This window comes from Neopsephotus bourkii, unplaced genomic scaffold (assembly GCF_033783945.1).
Source record: "Neopsephotus bourkii isolate Nb327-2 ecotype Australia unplaced genomic scaffold, CSIRO-AGI_Nbou_v1 NB_998, whole genome shotgun sequence".
In the NCBI taxonomy this organism is placed as follows: domain Eukaryota; kingdom Metazoa; phylum Chordata; class Aves; order Psittaciformes; family Psittacidae; genus Neopsephotus; species Neopsephotus bourkii.
The window spans coordinates 702,600-721,488 of record NW_026901490.1 but is presented as its reverse complement, the minus strand read 5'-3'; the positions used below and the strand labels follow the sequence as shown (position 1 = coordinate 721,488).

At 43.8% G+C, this 18,889-nt stretch overlaps 1 protein-coding gene across 3 annotated transcripts in view; it reads right to left on the bottom strand.

The window, feature by feature from the left end:
• ASB2 (ankyrin repeat and SOCS box containing 2) overlaps positions 1–18,889 on the bottom strand; it is a 43,010-nt gene that overhangs the window by 22,725 nt on the left and 1,396 nt on the right. For 2 of the 3 annotated variants that reach the window (XM_061359867.1, XM_061359868.1), the window contains one exon: positions 405–663. In XM_061359867.1, coding sequence (XP_061215851.1) covers positions 405–663 — 259 coding nt within the window. Of the gene's footprint in view, positions 1–404; positions 664–6,589; positions 7,459–18,889 lie in introns of those variants that run through there. The other variant, XM_061359869.1, reaches the window with a different exon arrangement.

Below are 18,889 nucleotides of genomic sequence, written 5' to 3'. Positions count from 1 at the left end.
TTTATGTACCTGTTTTTGGCCTCTCCCCTGTGATTTCCCATAACAAGTCCTGTGCTCCATCTCTGGCAAAACCTAAGCTCAGTGTACCGTGTGTCCGTGGGGGAAAGGAGTCACTGGCTTCAGCAGGGCTGTCTGTCTTTCAGGGAAGCCTATAGCAGTGTCCCTTATTTTATTTGTTGCTTAAAACAGACAACATCAAGCAAATTCTCGTTTGCTGTGAGGGCGTAAACTGTTGACCTCATCGTATTTATAGCAGAGTCGGGCTTTCAAACTAATGACAGACTCGCAGAGCAGCCGCTCAGTAAAGTTAATTAGAAAGCACGTGTTTTGACAGGGGGAGCTGTTTTTCCTCGCTGCGCAGGGTGTTTGCTGGGATGGCACAGCTCGGTCAGGCGCTCACTCACCTCTGCCAAGGATAGATGTGGTAGTTTGGGTTGTGGCAGCTGGAGTGGGTGGGGGCAGCTGCCTCACCGGGACGTGCCACCATTGACTTCTGGTGAGCGTCTGGCTGACGCATGGGGTCCTCTCCCAGGCTCTGCTGGATGGCCATCTTTATGAGCTCGTCTTCACTCAGGCTGCTGTACAGACTGTATTCCTCACAGCCTATAGTTTGTCTTTGAGTGTTTGCTGCCGTTGCAGCCATTTTCTGTTTATTTTGCTTACCTGTAAAAGGAAATGATGATCGTCAAAATCTGGAAAATGTAAAGAACTCAACTATATTGTGCTTTTCTTCAGCTCCGCCTCTTGATTAGACTGACCAGAAAACCCCTCAGAAATCCTTCACCAGGGAAAGAACATTGTACTGTAAAACTTAATGAACTAACTCCTTTCTATCACACAAAAGTAACTGGGTCATCTTGCCAGCAAGACCGGTTTTTACTTACTTACTCTGGTTCTGATGGCTAAAGAGAAAAACAGGTAAAGGAAATCCCCACCAGATTTAAGACATACAGCTTTGAAATTATTTTATTTAGGAGAATGCCAATAGACATCTCTTTTGTTGTTTTGTTTGCTTTGATTTGGGTTTTTTTGGTGGATTTTGTGTGTCTTATTTTGTTTATTTCTCATTTTAATTGCAGAAAATTAAGGAAAGAGGTTTGTGTGTCTGCTGGTTTTCTGCAAGAGCAGGTTCTCCACGAAGTGCAAAGAGACTTAACAGAATAATTTTTTCCACCTTATCTGGAGATCTCTTGAGCAACATGCAGATCTATTCTTTGAAGTGACTGTTTCACTCAGCTAGGAGAACAACATCATACTGATGAGTTTCACTTCTGATTTTTTGCTTTTCACAGAACAATGTTCAAGGTCATGATCTTAGACTTAATAGATTCTCTTCTAAAAACTGGTGGTTGAGAGCTGGAAATGAGAGAAGGGGGAATTATCAGGGCACACTCAGCAGTTACAGAATGACTGTGAACCATCACCACAAGTGAGTCAAAAAGAGCAAGGGCAACCCAAAATACTGCAGTATTTCCAGCAGTAATAAGGAAGTATTAATGCCATGAATTGGATGGTGCTGTAGCAGGATCTTGTTTGGATGCTAGAGAGCACTCTGGTCACCAGAGTTCAAGAGCCAAAGTCTTATTTCATGGTAGGAGATGGAAAAGCTTGCCTCTGTTAATGGATGACAGCCAGGAAGGAGTAGGTTTGCTTTTTATGAGCACTGAATGAGAAATATGTAAACTGGAGAACAATGGGTACAAGCTGTGCAGGAGGACATGGGCAGGACAGGTGAGACCAGGCATCCAACAGAAGGGAACTGTGGAGGTATCTCCCCAGGTGCAGAGAGGAGAGGGGCACCAGTGGGGCTGCTGACAAAGCTGCCTGCTCTCCCTGGGGCTTTCAGTCCCTGCCCCTGCACACCCATGGGCAGGCAGAGCCACATGCATGAGGATGGCAGAGCCAAGCAGCCTGCCGCTGCTCAGCACCTGCCTCCCACCACACCAGCACTGATTCCCTTTCGCTGTGCAGGGGCTCTCTGCAGCAGACAGGGCTCTGACCTGGCTCACCCAGAGCCCAGGGCAGCCTGGCTTCCCAGGGACTCTCACCCACTTCGATGGCAGCAGGGTCCAGTCTGCCACAGGTCTCACACAGGAAATCACCCTGCTCTAGCAGTCCTTTCTGCTGCGTGCACATCCTGACCTGTAGGAAATGGCACTTCCCCAAATGGCAGTATCTATGTGTGTCAAGACACTTGTGTTTGTTGCTTTAATTATAATTTAAAAAGTAATAAAAGAAGGAACTAATACAGTTTTAAGAAATTGAAAGAGCTTGAATCAAGCCATAAGTAACTTAAGATCTTGGATTTAAGCTTTCCCCTTCAAAAATGGTAGTATCTCCCACATCAACAGCCACCTCAATGCTCCAAGCACTCCCCAGAAGTGGAAAAAGGGTAGAGAAGCCCAGCAGATTTCAGATTGACATTATGACTTTTAACAAAGGTTGTATTTTACAGCCATGGAAACTGCCAAATTAAAACCTTCCTTTGCTGTAAATAATACAACACAATTTTGTTGATTTTTCTTTTACTTCAGTCAGGTCTTTCCTGGCTGCTGCTGGCTCCCTTCTCCAGTAAGAGCTGGTGTGCCTCAGCTCTGCTATGACCCTTGCTGTCCCAGGGAGCCAAGCCCAGACGCCAAACTACTGATACCTCCTGCACGGAGCTGCTGCCTGCCCCGCACACCAGCTACTTCCATACCTGTCCTTGGCTGTGCTCCAGCCAGTGGCTGGGCAAGAACCTCGACACAGCTTTGTTGTCCCAGTAGCTCCTGCTGCTGCTTGGCTTGCTCAACTCTGGCATGCTGGGCAGCACAATGTCTATCAGCCTAGGTACTCACTTAGAAGGTGGTACGCTGCGGATGTGCGAAATCCACGGGCAGGAGTCAAAGAGCTTGTCTGCAGCATCCAGCCTCAGTGTAGGGACCTGGCCCCAGTGGTGACTCAGACACTAAACTAAGCAGTCAGTGGAAAGGGCAGGATCTGATAATAAGCTCCTAATGGAGGTGATGCACAATGACTCTTTGGAGGAGACAAGAGTGGAGATGCGACTGCTCCTCTCAGAGGGCAACCTGTACCTTTGCACCCTGGGACACAGATCCCTCCTCCTGATCCTCCCCAGACCCACCACTGGCATCCCAATGGCACAGGAGGCAGAGCAGGCAGTGGGTCCATCCTCACTGTGCTTCTGAGCTGGTGTCAGACTCCCTTTCTGGGCAATCAGGCCTGAGACCACTGCCAGCACAACTCCACAGTCTGGCACAGAGGAGATAATGGGTTAGCTGCATCACCAAATCCCCAGTGAAACTGGGTATAAAGGCCATTTCTGGACATCTTTCCCTCCCTCCTCCTTTTGTGTCAAACCTTGTTAAGGTATATGGAGGGAAAAGGAAGATTTTGAGTATGAGGGTCACTTGTATTTCACCCTCTTATCTTTGTACAGGTTAACTGGGTCCTACCCACTCAGAGAGAAAAGGGAGAAGCTCCCCTGCATGTTGGTGATTCTTGCTAAGCTAAATATTTTGACAGGAGTCCCACAAAGTGCAGAAACAACAGTGCTGGCTGCAGCTCTCACCACTGAGTCATCCTGCAGGGAGAAAATTTGAAGGGCCTAGAACAGAGAAAGCTCTCAGTTCTGCTCATCTAACTGGCACAGCCCCAGCGAATGTGTAAGGGTCACATCCTGGGGCTGCAGGAGCATTGAGCACTGAGAGCCAGGGACAGCCTTGACTGCCCTGAACCCTTGCAGAGACTGTTCTAGCTGGGTTTGAAGCCATTCCTTCACTCCATTCCTCAGCCAGACCTGTGTGGTATGCTTGAGTTTGGCTCCCTTGTGTGATGGCCCCAGTGGAGCAGAGCAGAGCAGAGCCATCACCCTTTCCTTCCACCTGGAGATGCTGTTGTTTGAAGCTGCAGAGCCACAGGGCTGAGGCACTGGTTAGTTATTTCTGTAGCAAGCCACGGTGAGCCAGCAGAGCTGTGGTGACAGGCAGAGCACATGCTCTCAGTTGGAGGCTGATGCAACACAGCCTCTTTCAGTTCAATCTTCTTTGACTGTGGCTAAGCTTGGTGGCATCCCCTGGCACTCCTGCAGCTGTCCAGACCTACCCTAGATCAGCTGACACAGCAGGGCTAAGGTTACCCCACCTGAGGCCAGTGCCAACCATGACTTTATGAGAGCCCACTACACTAATGTGCTATAAGTTAGATATTTTCCACCTTCTGTAATGAAGTTGTGAAAAAAAATCAGTCTTTCTTGCTAGGAATGGTTGAACCAGTTTGGATAAGTCAGATCTGGCCAAAGTGGTCTTTCTAAATGCACCTTGTATGTATTTGCTTACTCTAAGCCTGCTTACTGTAGGTTTAAAGTTCTGGAATCAGATTTATGAGTTAAATGCTGGGATTACTGTTCACCCTAACTTCAGGTTTTTCAGGGAGGTTTTAATGTTTGTCTGTCCCCTGCATTTCGGTGGCAGCCCAAGAGTCACACGCATGTAGCACACAGCATCCCATCTGCTGTAAGAGAACCTGAGTTTTAAAGCTGTGGGTATAATGCCTGTATTATTCCTTAGAGGTTGCTTTGACTTTAGTTCTGAATCACTTCACTAGTGATCTCTCTTGTCAGATACACGTCTTAGGATACTGCTGCCAGTGCTGCCATGTAATAGCTCAGTCTGACAGGATCTTCTGGATCTAAATTTACCATCATTTCCACATAGGGCCTGATCTTAATCTTGCCATCCTGAGTTCTGTCAGTTTGTTTATTTAGATGTAGAAACCAGACCTGTGTCATAAGGGGAAACTTGGCAGCATACAGTCACCAGAAGATAGGGTTAAAAATGAAATACTTGTTCCAGTGACAGGCTGCAATGCTCTGCCCTGTGTTAATTGAGCAGGGCAGAGCATGTACCTCTGAAACCAAAGCGTGATCTCTGAAACCAAAGGTACCACTCACCATGGTGACTACTAGTAACAACTCACATTATGGCAAAAGCCACAGACAAACACAAGTAGGTTGCTATTATATTTGGACTACAAGCTCTGTCAGCATACAGTGTTCAGGAGAATGGGCCTCTGATCCCTGATGCAACATAAACAACAAGGATTACAGCAGGCTTTGAACACGCAGGACCGAACTATTCAGTGCCATTAGCATCTGAAACAACTGGTCCCCACTGATAGCACTTCCTTAAAGAAAAGCTTATCAAGGCTGCCTGTCCTCCTTCAATATAACCAAGGCAGTAGAATTAGTAGAATTACTTATTGGTGTCAGAGGAGGGTGGCAGGTGAGTGACAAGGTCATTGAGGGAGCAGAGCCAGAGACTTTGCCTGCCTTTGCACTGGGTTTGCCCTAGTCAGCTTGTAACTCAATACAGGACCTCAGTATTTATGTCTCTGGGTGTGATAAACCACATTTCTAAAACCAAAACCAAGTCTTTGGAGACTGCACAAGAGAGAAAAGAGGAGCAGCTTACTCGGTTTGTCTTTTGCAAAGAATACCTGAGCCCCAGCTTCTGCAGATATGTGTTTGCTTTTCTATGTGTTTGCCTTCTGAAAGCAGCAGGAGCGTGCACAGACGGAAGGTAAACATGGCTGGAAGCCTTCACATTAAACCAAGCCTCAAATTCAGCTCTTACAGTGGCACCTTTCAGGCCAGATCTGCTGCTGGCAATGGAAACCAGACCAATTTACAGCACTTAAAGGACTCACATTTTTGCTGTATTTTAGGTTGGTTTCCAGATAAATCTTTGCAATTCTCCAAGGATATTGTGTTGCATAACTGCTACTGGGAAGCAAATGATTTTTTAAGAACAGGGATTTTCGTGCCCATCAGATCTGCCGGAGCTGAGGCATCAGAAGAATGACACCTCTTGCTGTCTGGCTACAGCAACAAGGCAAACATACTTTGTAATGACAGCTTATGCAAGCTGCTCAAGTTCTATCCCAGTACTGAAGGAGCAAAACCAAGCTTCCTGGAGGAATCCTCCAAGCAAACAAATTCCCTTGTTCAGCCCCAGCTGTCAAAACAGGTCACCTATCAGTCTGACATATATTATGATGCCATCAAATCATGATTCTGCATGAATTCTTTACTGGAAATGCACATATCCACAAGCTTTTATTGCTTCTCAGAAAGCACTAGTGCACACAGCAATCAGTGCAATATTAGCTTCATGCCGTTCCAACTGGAAACTTGTAAACGAAATCATTTGCTGATGTTATGTTTTTCCTTCACACTGTGCTTTGCACCCTAAGCTGTACCTTGGCATGTTGTAACTACAGCAATGATTTGTGAGCAGGCTATTCTAGGGACAAAGATATAAGCATCACCTGCAAATAAAATTAAAAGAAGGAAATGACAGAGCTACAATTCTGCTTAAAACCAGTGCATGTTTCATGGCTCATTTTGAAAAACATAAATAAAAAATCCCAAACCCAAACCAAAGGCAAGCCACAAAAAAACTCCCAAGATGGGTGCATGGTGTTAAGGTGTTAGGTTACGTACTGCTATACAAATAAATATTTGCATAGAAATAGCAAACGGACAGATTGAAAATGCTAAACAAGTTCAAAACATGCATATTTGCATTACCTTTTTGTTCTGAAATAAAAGGGTAATGATACTGTTGAAATGGGTTATCTTCTTGATTAAGTCTTAATTCAGAATATCCTTCCTTGTCTTCATCTCCCTGCTTTGCCTGGGTGTTTCAATCAACTGCAGGACAGCTTTGAAACAGTCTTGCTTTGAAGCCTGGTGTTTATTTCTGGATCACCCCATGATCAGTGAATACAAGCCAAAATTTAAGTTGTTCTGAATCTCAGATTTCCTGCTTGAAGATGCACGACAGAAACTTTTACCCATCCTAAAGTTCTTCTTTGTTGCATTATCTGAAGAACTTCACTTCATCAAGCATCCTGTAGCTAAGTGACACAAAGCTGACCTTTCTATTACATCATTATTTATTGTCCCTGACAAGTAGACCATATATGGACATGTTTCTGGAACCTAAAGAAAGAAAAAAAAAAATTGCCATATAATTTTGAGTTGTCCTGGAGAGTTTTATTTACTTGGGAAGAAGGGGGCTCCATTTACTTTTCTTTTAGCTGCTGATTGTTAAACAAAACAGCCAAACATTACATGGGTATGTACTGATGTTTTAGAGAGTGGTTTTTGTATTTTCGAGTCTCCAAGTTTGAGACTTAAGGATTCCAAAAGATGACAAAATCAGCTGTAAACCTGTTCCAAGTAGTATCTGTAAGGGTTTACTAGTGCTCTTATACCACATAAATGCAAACAACAGATCCTCTCTCAGACTCCTTGAGGCCATAAATGTGAAATGGTAGCCATATTCCCCACATCTAGCAGAGGGCAAGCTGGCCAAGGAAGAGATAGCATTCATCCAGGGGTAAGCTATAAGAAAACAGGCACATACAGGAGAACTGCCACTTGGATTAGTTGGAACGTGGGCGTAATACTGACTTTGGGAAGGTTATTTGCCAGCTATTATAATGAATGAAGAAAAACCATAATACAGTACCTGTATGCCTGTTTTTTCCCTCAGCTCCTGCTTCATTAATTCCTATGGCAAAACATAGCACATAAAAATAATAAGTCCTAGACTGCAATGGGTCTGGTTTCCTTTCCAAGTACCTTGTCAAGCCTCAGGTTAGCTGTACTCACGCTTTCAGTGCATAAACACCCCTAAGGCTTAGAAAGACCAATCTTGAAGGGAACCAATTTAGCAAGACTATATCATCCACTAATATATGATCCCTTCCAACTCACCTGCTTTGCTTGTAGGGTCTTTCAGTACCAGTGTCATTCCCTCTCCATGCTTGCTCCTTGATCCAACTTACTTTGGCATGACAGGATGGCCAGTACTGACTCGTCCCCTTTCTGTGCTGCCTGCGAAACCATCTGCTTCTTGTAACTAATGCTAGGGATGTTTTTTTGTCCAAAGTTAAGGACATTCAGCAGTTACTGCAGCAGGCAAAGAAGCCCTGGATGTCGTTACCAAGAGGGTGTGAAACTCTTACGCCCTTGACAATGTCAGCCAACCATCTCTGACTTTCAACCAGAACCCAGCACTTTTTTTTCCCTGATGTTACTTTAAGGTTGTAACCAGGCTTGGCTTAAAACCAGGAGTGAATACTCCCACATTTAACTCTTCTGCTTGCCTTTTGTTAGACTCTCATTGGATCCACACCCTTGGCATCCTTATGGCATGCTTGATGTCCCACTGAACTCAAGGAAAAATGCCAAAACCGTGATGCAGGTTCACGCAAGGGAGCCTTTGTCTCCCAGGATGAATCATTTGATTAGAAAAAAGATATGAGACTCAAGGCCCTATGGCTGTGAACGCTGCAGGTGATTCCCCATGCCATTCACACCAAGCACACTGCAACTCCCTTCCCTCCCACATTCCTGGGTTTCCTTGCAAAGCACTGTGCACCTCTGATGTATTTGGGGCCCTATGAATGCTGTTTACCATTTTCCAGTAAAAGCACAGGACTCCAGTAGATCTGTTTCCAGATACTGCTAGCTCTCCCTTTTGTCTTAAGTCAATCATTTAACTCCTCTGTGTCTCATTTTCTGCAGTAATGAAGTGGAAATAATCAAATGCATTAACTTCAGAAAAGAGTCCAACATTCCTTGCAGATGGAAGCCAATAACACTACTTGGATAGACATTGCCGAATAAGACCTTATTTAATTAGTATCTTTGAAATACTCAAAGGAAGACCTCATAGAATTTTGAAGTACAGAAAAATTACTATACAGGAATGAAATCATACATTTGGGAATTGATTTTTTTCCCAATAAAACAATGTCGTGTCTTTATTACAACACATTCAGAGCATAAAAATAACAATTATTATGATTTATTATCATTGTTTCAGATTTGCTAATATTTCCCCTGGGGCATGCATAGTTATAGATCTGCATTTTCAGCTTAACCCCAGGACAAAATGTCACCTGCAAAAATAAATACATAAATTTATATCATTTTCTGGACATTTCAAACTCAGACACTGCATATTAGATCTGTTTGCTTTCTCTTTAAATAGAAAATTATGGAAACAGCCAACCCATGCTGGTGGGGAGTTAGCTAGAGTCTCACAAACAGGTCATGGTAAAATATACTTGAATATGAGAGAAGACAAAGAAGGACAAACCTGTGAAAACAACAAATGGAGAAATGAACAGCAAGATTCACTTTATTCTTCGTGTTTCCCCCAAATAGACAGCAGAAGCCATGTTAGGAAATAACATTTAACATTTCCTTCATTTTTTGATTTTTTCAGTCTCTACCTCCATTAGTTGAATTAAGAGGCCCCTCAGCTCTACTGAGCTGCGCAACTGAATCAGGCAACTGAGACTGGTGAAAAAAACAAATTCATTTGTGCACCTGGGAGACTGAAGAGCTTGTTACAGACTCATTCTATGTCAAGCTGCCACAAATATGCCCTCATGTGATGAAATGCAGGTGAGAATGCCATTAGCACAAACTATATTTTTTATCCATAGCCTATATAACTATCAGTGGTAACTAACTCTACTGAATCCAAACACTTGGCTCAAGCATGGCTGTTCTGAAAGGAAGAAAATAGTGATTAATTCTGACAGTAACAGTCCCTGGACAGAAAATCCTCATGATACTCTGCCACAGAACAGCGTACTGCTTTGTGCACCAGTTACCTGGAACTCTTGTTAGTTGTATGTTGCCTGAACTTCTTTATTGCAGAAAGACAGCAAGATGTTTTGTGGCGTATTTTACTAAGAGCACAGACCTATGACACACACCTCTGTACTTTTGCCATCATATTCTGCTTCCATCAGATGCTCCCAAGATTAAACACAAACACCAGAACCAAAAGGTACTCTCCTGTGCCTCCTGCTACACAACCCACGTTTAAACGAGAAGATAGAAACTCCCACAGGAGAAGATGGTTTCAATTTCCTTTGCAAGAATTAATGATTACTTTGGCCACAGTACTCTGAGAGAGGCAAGAAGCCAGAGGCACTTGTATGGGAAAAGATGCAGGATGTCACACGTGCCCAGGGGTAAGGAATACAATATACACTATTTCTTGCTGACTCTGCTGCCCAAGTAGTTCAGTGCTGGAAACAGGTAGGTGTTTTGAGATGTCTCTACTAAGAACATAATTCCCTTTACAGGAGGAATTCATCCCACTAACGGCTGCTCACTCACATCCCAAATCAGGGTGGACTGCAGCTCAGTGTATGACTTCCACCTCTGCACAGTGGTTTCTTGCAGATAATGTTTATCTTTCAGATACAATCAAAATGGAGTCCTCTCTCCTTTGGAAATATGACATGAGCACAAAGGGGATCACACAGTATCCACATCCTAAGCCCCATTTCAGGTATGTGATGACTCAACCCAGACCTGCCCTTATAGTGAGCTTTGGAAGAGGGCACAGCTACTGCAGTCACTGCCTTTCCGCAAATCTCATCATAAGGTCACATCCACTGACTCAAACTGAAAGAGGAATCAGTCAAAGGGAACATGAAATGCTAATATGAAGTGAATACAACCCAAAGACTGTACAAACAAATGCTCATTCTTTGGAGAAAGAAGAGAAGCATAAACATTACCATTTAGCTACATTTTGCAGTGCAAATATCATTTATCTTATGTTATAATGTATGTTAGTAAGAATTCTAATGAAAGATTTGTCTTTTTCTTGACCTTTACAAAATCCACAAAATTCAGAGAAGCTGCTGCAACCCTTGGTTGCTCCAAGGCTTTTGCAGGGGAGCACGAGGATGAGAATGGCAACAGGAGACACAAGCTTCTGTAAACAGCAAATGTCCTGGAAAAAGCAGCAACTCCAAAACAACGATAGAAAAGTAAAATCAGTTCTGATGGGAAACAACCTTTCCACATTTTTATTAAAGCAGTTTTTGGAAACATACAAGGAGTCTTTACCCCTCCGTTCAACCCCTCAGGCTAGTTTATGGACAAAATCTCTTTTAATGCATTTCTCTGGTACCCTCTAATTCCTTTACAACTGATTTGTTTCTAACTATTGGGCCTGCTGTTTGCAATAAGATCTGTTGCATTGCTTTCTAGATAGTGATCTGTTTTGCTTTACTATTGCCACAGATAAACAAGCCTCAAAAAATAAAAGATGCCCCTGCTAAAATTCAGCAGCTTCTGAAATGGCCATTACTTGGAGCACAATGAAGTTCAAGGAATTATGACTTTCTACATACCTCTATACTTGGAGTTAAACTAATGCTAATAGGTGCTACCAGAGTGGCAAGGCAGAGCAGGACCTTCCTGTGCACAGACCCAGGGACAAGTGGTTGGTTTTGATTCCTGAGACATGGCTCCAGCCTGGCATGGGATGAATGCTGAAAGTGGCTTCTCGCCACCCAAACTGGATGTGGATTTGCTTCCACGGGGCTCAGAAACTCAAAGCAGGGGCTCAAGCTGTGATCCGTGCTGACTCCTGCCATGCCATGCTGGCCTCCCGCAAATGAGCTGGCCAGGCCTGCAATATCATCAGCTGCTGTGCAGACAAGAGCAGTGAAAGAACCAGAATGGACTGTGCTAAAGGACACTGAACTATCAACTCTATTTGGCCAGTGCTGTTTTTGCTGTGCAGCCAAATTATATGTAATAAATACAGTTTCTGAAGCCCTAATCAAATGAACCATTATTTATACTGTTACTGAGAAAGCTTTGTTGTTCTGCACTGACTGCTTTGAGCATGAATAAGAGAGGACCAGAGGTTTATATCTCCTTTAAGTTCAAATCATAATGCAATAGGTTTGTTTTGCAGGGCTGACATTTAATTATTATGCTCTACATCTATCAGGTTAAATTTAGATCGAAATTTAGGACAAGTGTCTGGACAGAATGTCATGATACCAGTGTATATCTGTTGCACAACATGCCATACAAATGTGTAATGCTCAACTCAGTTAAAAATAACCATACACTTACCTAATTGAGCAGGCTTCTGGACTCTACTGAGCTGGTAAGCAGTCAGTACAATAATAAGAGTTCAGAAATATACTGAGGGAAGAGCTATCACTGGAGGTCAGGAGTAAGAAGACAGAAAAAAAAATAAATCTTTTTCTGTATTTGTTCTATCTTTTTGTTTTGTGTCAAGTAGTAATTACTGTCCCATAGCAATATATGTGTGACAGTCTAAATTATAGTAAAAATTGGTGTGACTGTGAAAACAATTTTAGAGTTTTTTCCCACCAAAGTAACAGATCTCTGATTCCTCAAAAGCAGAGTTAAATGGCTGCTAAAACTCTCACCCTTAGCCTAGAAAAGGACAGATTCTTGCCCAGCTATGAAGTAGCTTGCTACATACAGGGTTTCCTCAGCTACAACAGAGCTAGATGACACCAGCCAGGATGGCTTAGGCAGAGAGACTCAGATCTTCAAACTAAGCATCATTAGCTTCCAGAGCTGTGTTTGGAAATCATAGCTCCAGGGAAAACCTGAGCACAGGAAAAAAACCTCAACAGTTTTACAAGTGTCAAAGCTGCAAAGGGAGATGGAAAATCTGTTTGACACATTTACAGATAAGATGAGAGCAAGCACAACAGCACAGGTGAAGTCTAGAGTGAAGAGCTGAACTTCAACCAAGCTGCCTTGATGTTACTGATCTGTGACAATAAACAGGATATATTTTCTCCATTTGATCTGCTGCCGTGCTTCTGTCCTTTGGCATTTATCTAGGCACCCACTGCTGATAAGGAAAGGTTAGGATGTTTTCACCATTATGTGGATGATGGAGATCTACAAGTGCTCCATCCACATGTGGGTGAGGGCCATCAATGCTGAGCTCTCCTCCGGTGCAAGGAGCTGGAGGCCTCCATGGCTCGTTGCTGTGAAAATATCCCACATAGGTTCATAGGTTCGCAGCTGGTGCACAGTCTCTGTCCACCAGTGTCTCCAGAGCTACAGCCTGGCAGTGGGAAGGTCACTGGGATTAGTCAGAAAATGCAGAATGCTGCTGGCCATCAAAAGGAGGGGCCACCAGCTATAATGTGCGAATCAGCTTGTTATCAGGGTGCTCTTGAGAGCTAGCACTGCAGTAGTGTGGGGAACCAGTGCTCCTGAGGCAGCTGAGCAAGGAGAGAGCTTTGTTTCAAAGCACTAGAAATGGGATATAAACTGCTCCCTGGGTCATTAGGCTAAAGGTGGTCCAGCCCAAATGAAGGGGACTGATACCTGTGAGCTGCCCTATAGCTGATGCTATTCAGCACATTCAGGCTTGGCCTGGGTATAGGGAGCAGGATGATCAAATACATCATGGATTACAGTGGGTGCTGCCCAGTACCCTTAGCAAAAAACTCTCACTCTCAGGTGGGACAGCCTTTTGGGTCTACAGCGACGTGACACCATTACCATGCCAATGTAGAGAAATCTATCCATCCACTTTGTGCTTGCTGTCCAGATACCAAAAGACTTTGCTGTGAGGGCATGCCAGCACAATGCCTTTCGACAGTGCATACATCATGTTTGCCTTTTTGTTCCTTTGATGAGTGATTTTCTTTTGACCTGAGTTTGTGAGACAAGTTTAGACATCTCAAGCTGCTTGCACTATATATGAGTCTAAGTGGGTACATGCAGAATGTAAAAAATATTGTTACAGAAATGCTGCAAAGACTGAGTCATTTCTTAGTTGGCATGTTCTATTTTTCATAAAAATGGTTTTGCTTTCTCAGTTGCGATTGTACATCACGTCTGTCACATTAGTTGTGGTCACAGTTATAGATCATGGGTTTATCCCTGGCATAATCTTATTTTCTGTTGTTTCATACCTAAAAACCAATCAGGCCAGTGGTCAGCTTAAGTAGACCCCATGGGCTGACTCTGGCAGTGGTGGTTTAGGAGCATTTGCAGGAAACTTCTGTCAGGATAAATAGTCCCCTTCAGAGATATCCTGCCAGCTCATAGAGACCGGTTTAAACCTCCAATACTTGGCATTTTGCAACCATCAGAAATATTTTTCTGATTATTTACTTCTCAACAGTTCTGTTTTCATGTAACACTGAACCCAAATTTGAACCTTGCCAAATTTTTTATCTCTGTGACATTTTGAAGCAACGTGTCCCAGAGCCACAAATAGCACATTTCTGTGCTATTGTTGTTAGCCTTCTGACAACCAGCAGGGACCTACGTGGTTTTGAACACAAGGAGCAGGGACCTCCATTCCTGATGGATGTTGGCACTGTGAGCCAGCCACTGGGGGAAAGGCAGTCTGCACACACCAATTTAGCTTTTGACGCATCGAATCCCACGGAAACGACATTGGGGCATGCTGAGAACACCAAGTTCAGGTTGCACAGGAAACTGTGGTTAGCTTTAAAACACAGTCAAAGGAAAAAAGACCCAAACCTCATACATTCATCAAGGCTTCACTTTCGTAGGCAGGAACTCTCAGTGCAGGTGCCCATGCACCCACTGGGGCAGGCTGTGCAGCATGTGGACCAGCAGGGCTTTAGACACATCCGTGTCTGGCAAAAGCCAAAACACTCCTATCACACTATGGATAGTGTGAATTTTCAGCAGTGTTATGAAATGTCTCTGGCTATTGGTTCACTGCTCAGGATGTGAATGTGAATGGAGTGTTCCATAATAATTTTATTTTAAAATATTTTTTTTTATGGGAGAAAAAAAGGGGAAGATTTACCATAAACCACTGGAGTAATTTGAGGCTGCTGTCCTCATCACTGATCTTTTTAACCAGAATCCATACCACATGTTTGGCCTCAGGATCAGTTTGTTTCTGCTCTGCATCACATCTGTATAACAAAGCATGGGGACCAATACTCATTTAGTGGTATGCTCAGGTGGAACTGCTTGAAAGAGTCCAGCGCAGAGCCACAAAGATGATTAAGGGAGTGGAACACCTCCCTTATGAGGAGAGGCTGAGGGAGCTGGGTCTCTTTAGCTTGGAGGAGAGGAGACTGAGGGGTGACCTCATCAGTGTTTACAAATATGTAACGGGTGGGTGTCAGGACGATGGAGCTAGGCTTTTTTCTGTGATGTCCAGTGACAGGACAAGGGGCAATGGTGTAAACTGGAGCATAGAAGGTTCCACGTTAACATCAGGAAGAACTTCTTTACTGTGAGAGTGACAGAGCACTGGAACAGGTTGCCCAGGGGGGTTGTGGAGTCTCCCACATTGGAGATATTCAAGGACCGCCTGGACAAGTTCCTGTGTGATGTACTCTAGGTTACCCTGCTCTTGCAGGGGGGTTGGACCAGATGATCTCTTGAGGTCCCTTCCAACCCTTGGGATTCTGTGTGTCTGTGTGTGTATTGGTTCAGTACTGGAGAAGCTGATGGAGTCACAGTGCTGTGCATTTAAGGGTGGCATCCCAGGAGATAAGACCAAACTGGGAGGAAGTCAATAGGTATTGACCAAACTTCAATCTGTCCTGTAAAATGGGAGAGATTATAGAAGTCAATGAGAAGATTCCTCATTGCAAAATTAAAATATATAGCAGATAATATGGAGCAATGAAAAATAAAATGACAGAACACCATGCATAATATGACACACATGTGCACAGCTGGTTGGCTCAAGCCCTGAAAAGCCTAGAACAGATCTGGGAAACTGAGTATGTGCAGTGGCTGCTGAAGCGTGAGCCTATCTGATGCATCCCTCAACTGTAATGTGCTCCCCGTTGTAGTACCTCTTTACATGCTGCAGAGCTGTGACATGTAGATGCATTGACCTGCTTTATCTAAATTGCTGCCCAGACCTACTTGTTTAGATGCCTACATGCAGCTGGCTTGCCCATTAGCCTTCTCAAAATGGAGCAAAAGATCTGAGAGGTACAGTCCTTCCCACATGTGTTGGCAGCATTTCCTCCAATAGAATATCTCTTCAAAAGAATAGGCAACATACCAGACATGCCCATTAATTTTGCACATTTCAAGACCATTCTTTTGCAGTTTGTCCTCAAAGACCTCCACCCCCAGCAATAAAAGACTCTAGGCTTCCAACATTTATGACCATCGACAAACCAAATGCATAAGATCGCTTAAAACATTTGAATGGGACTAACCCTGGAAAAGAAGCCTCATTTTACATCCCACATTTGCAGGCTTATCAAGTGCCCAGTGAAAAATAAGTAGCTGGGACCATAGCTCGTTTTCCAATTTGTGAAACCTATGAGACCAGATACTTTCTTCAAGGTTCCAATAGTTGTATCCAATGAACTAATCTCTTTAGGGGTGGCAGAGAAAACATTCCATCTGAAGAAAATCTTCAGGAGCTGTTTAGTATCTATCCATGCAGAAGGATCCATTCAAGAGACCATCACACTTGGAATTATACTGATAAACATACATCAGTCTTGCCTATGAGGATCTGGGCTCACACATTTATAAACTTCAAATCTTTGGAGTTAAACATTGATGTTAAACTTAAAAGAGAAGTGTGATATATTGAATCTTCCTGTTGGAAAACCTGCCTGTCTCTTGAATGCCTTTCTCCATTTCTCCACTGAGCAGTATAATGCAATGTATTTGCTGCCTGGCCTGAGCACAGTACTAAAGTATAATAATTGCACCGACTTGTCAAGAAGCTGGATGGGTCTGTTTTATATTCCTTCAGTCTTCATTTAGGCTACATTGTCCTCATAAGGAGCCCTGCCCGTACAGATACATATATATATTTATAAAACACCCATCCATTTTGTACACAGAGCATTTCAAAGTACAGTCATCTCTGTAAACACTCAGACAAAAACCCCTTTGGCACCGAAAGTGCTGATACTAGAAAGAGACTATTTTCTTTGCCTCAACACAACCCTTTCTCATCTTTGCTGTCATGCACTACCAAGCACATCTGTGTGATTGTATGCCATGATGATGCACCACATATCATTACTATTAACAGGCTTGAGAAATGCTGCAACTCCAGCTGAGGAGCCCTCCAGGTTTAACCCCCAGGACATCAGTTGGTGATCAGCCACTTCTAGAGGGGCTCAAGTGTGATCCAAGCAAGAATCTGCTCCACCTGAGCAGTGCTGGGCATCTGGCAATACAGAGCTTGAAGCTCCCAGGAGACTCTCAGTGTCTATGGGAGAGTGCTAAGTGATTTAGCCACCTCCAGCATTACAGGGCTTTCAAGAGGCTGTAGCTTCCAATGACAGTATGCAAAGAGATGGTGTCCAACGTAGCTGTAACATTCTTCTAATTGACTCATGGCCCTTTTTTTCTTTTGCCACCAGCTCTGTTCTTTAGTTTAACTTGCTCTTCATTCTCCCTGGTGTTATGCCCTTGCTTTATTTATAGAAAGCACTGGTATCTACTCTGGGATACTTTAGCATTAATCTGGCCAAGTTCCACTTGTCCCAGAGAGGCTCTCAATTCCCCTGCTCTGCTCAGCTCTTCCTGCCTGCACCTGTGTAGTGTGAGTCTGCTTTTAGTGAACACTGCACATGGTATTTGGGAATAGATCTCATTAACGTCTAGTACCACAGGATGTTAATACTTGCCACTCTTAACTATTTTGAATAGTAGCATTCCTATAATTTCAGGAAGCCATTGGGAAGCTTAACTGTCAGAACTGCCAAATTTCCCCCTCTAAGGATAGTTGTTTTTACATACTCCTCCAACATCATGGAAATCCTCTTCGTGTAACAAGCACAATTAAAAGCTGCTTTGACACCAAAGATCTCTTTAACAACTAACTCATCTCAAACAGTCTTTTGTATTTCTTGTTTTTCTTTGAAGGCAACAAAAGCTGGAGAAGAAAGTTGCTAAGTACAAAGTATTTGATGGTTTCCTACTGAAAACCAGTGAGAAATTGCCTGACAGTAAGTGTTACTCTAAGGCACCTTGCCTCCCTTTGCTCCAGAGCTGTGGTCCAGTAAAGACAGTCTCCATCAACCAGCTGTGCAGAGAGCTGTGCTGGGATGTAGGTGGCAGCTGATGGCAGGAGCAGCTGGGAGCAAGTCAGAACCACTTTCTTGGAGCTGAGGCTTTGTTCCAATCAACACTGTCAAGCTGTACATGGAGGACAAGGGACGCAGATCCTTTCTGTAACAGCTGCAACCCAGTTTGACCATGGGATCTGCACAGCCTTATGGCTGGGAAATAGGAACACACACTTCTCCAGCTCATACCAGCACAAGGGACAGAAAGGGCTGCTGTGCCTGAGGAAGAGGGTAGTGATGCTTGGACAGCTCCACCACGCTCTCACTACAGCCACAGACTAGACTTAAAGTGGCTATGAGCACCCTGAGCTTCCTGACTCCCTTGTTTCCCATTTCCATCATTGGCTGTTAGCTCTGTGATACTCCTAGCTCCTCACAACCATACAACACTCTGGCAGAGCCAACCTGAAGGAACATGTCTGGACAAGCTGTACCCTATTGGCCTTGCTTAAAACTCTTCTTAGACCACACAGCCCCCAGGACTTAGGTTTTGAGTGTGGTTGGGTTCTTTCCCTCCAGATGGCTGTGGACTTTGCCCAGGAATGGTTCTAGAACACATGCTTGCATGGGAATAGCATGGATGGGAGACAGCTCCGAACTTCTGCTTCCACCTTTTTGTGAGTGACACAGTCTGTGCTTCTCCATTTTTTTATTATAGAATTAGAGTTTCAGTAAAAGAGGCTCCAGACTGTTTTATAGCTCAATGTTTTTCAGCAAATTGGTTGTGACCCCTGTAGTCCCATGCAAAGCAACCAAGAGGGTTGTGATATGCTGGAACATTTACTACACTATAAAATGAGTATAGTTCTGCTCCATGCCCCCCTCTTCATGTCTAAGGTCAATTATGCTCTATCAGCTTCTCCAAACAATCGAGTCAGTCCAACAAGCACTGATAATTATTTCTCTTGCTTTTATAACAAATATACTGGGGTCAACAGAATAT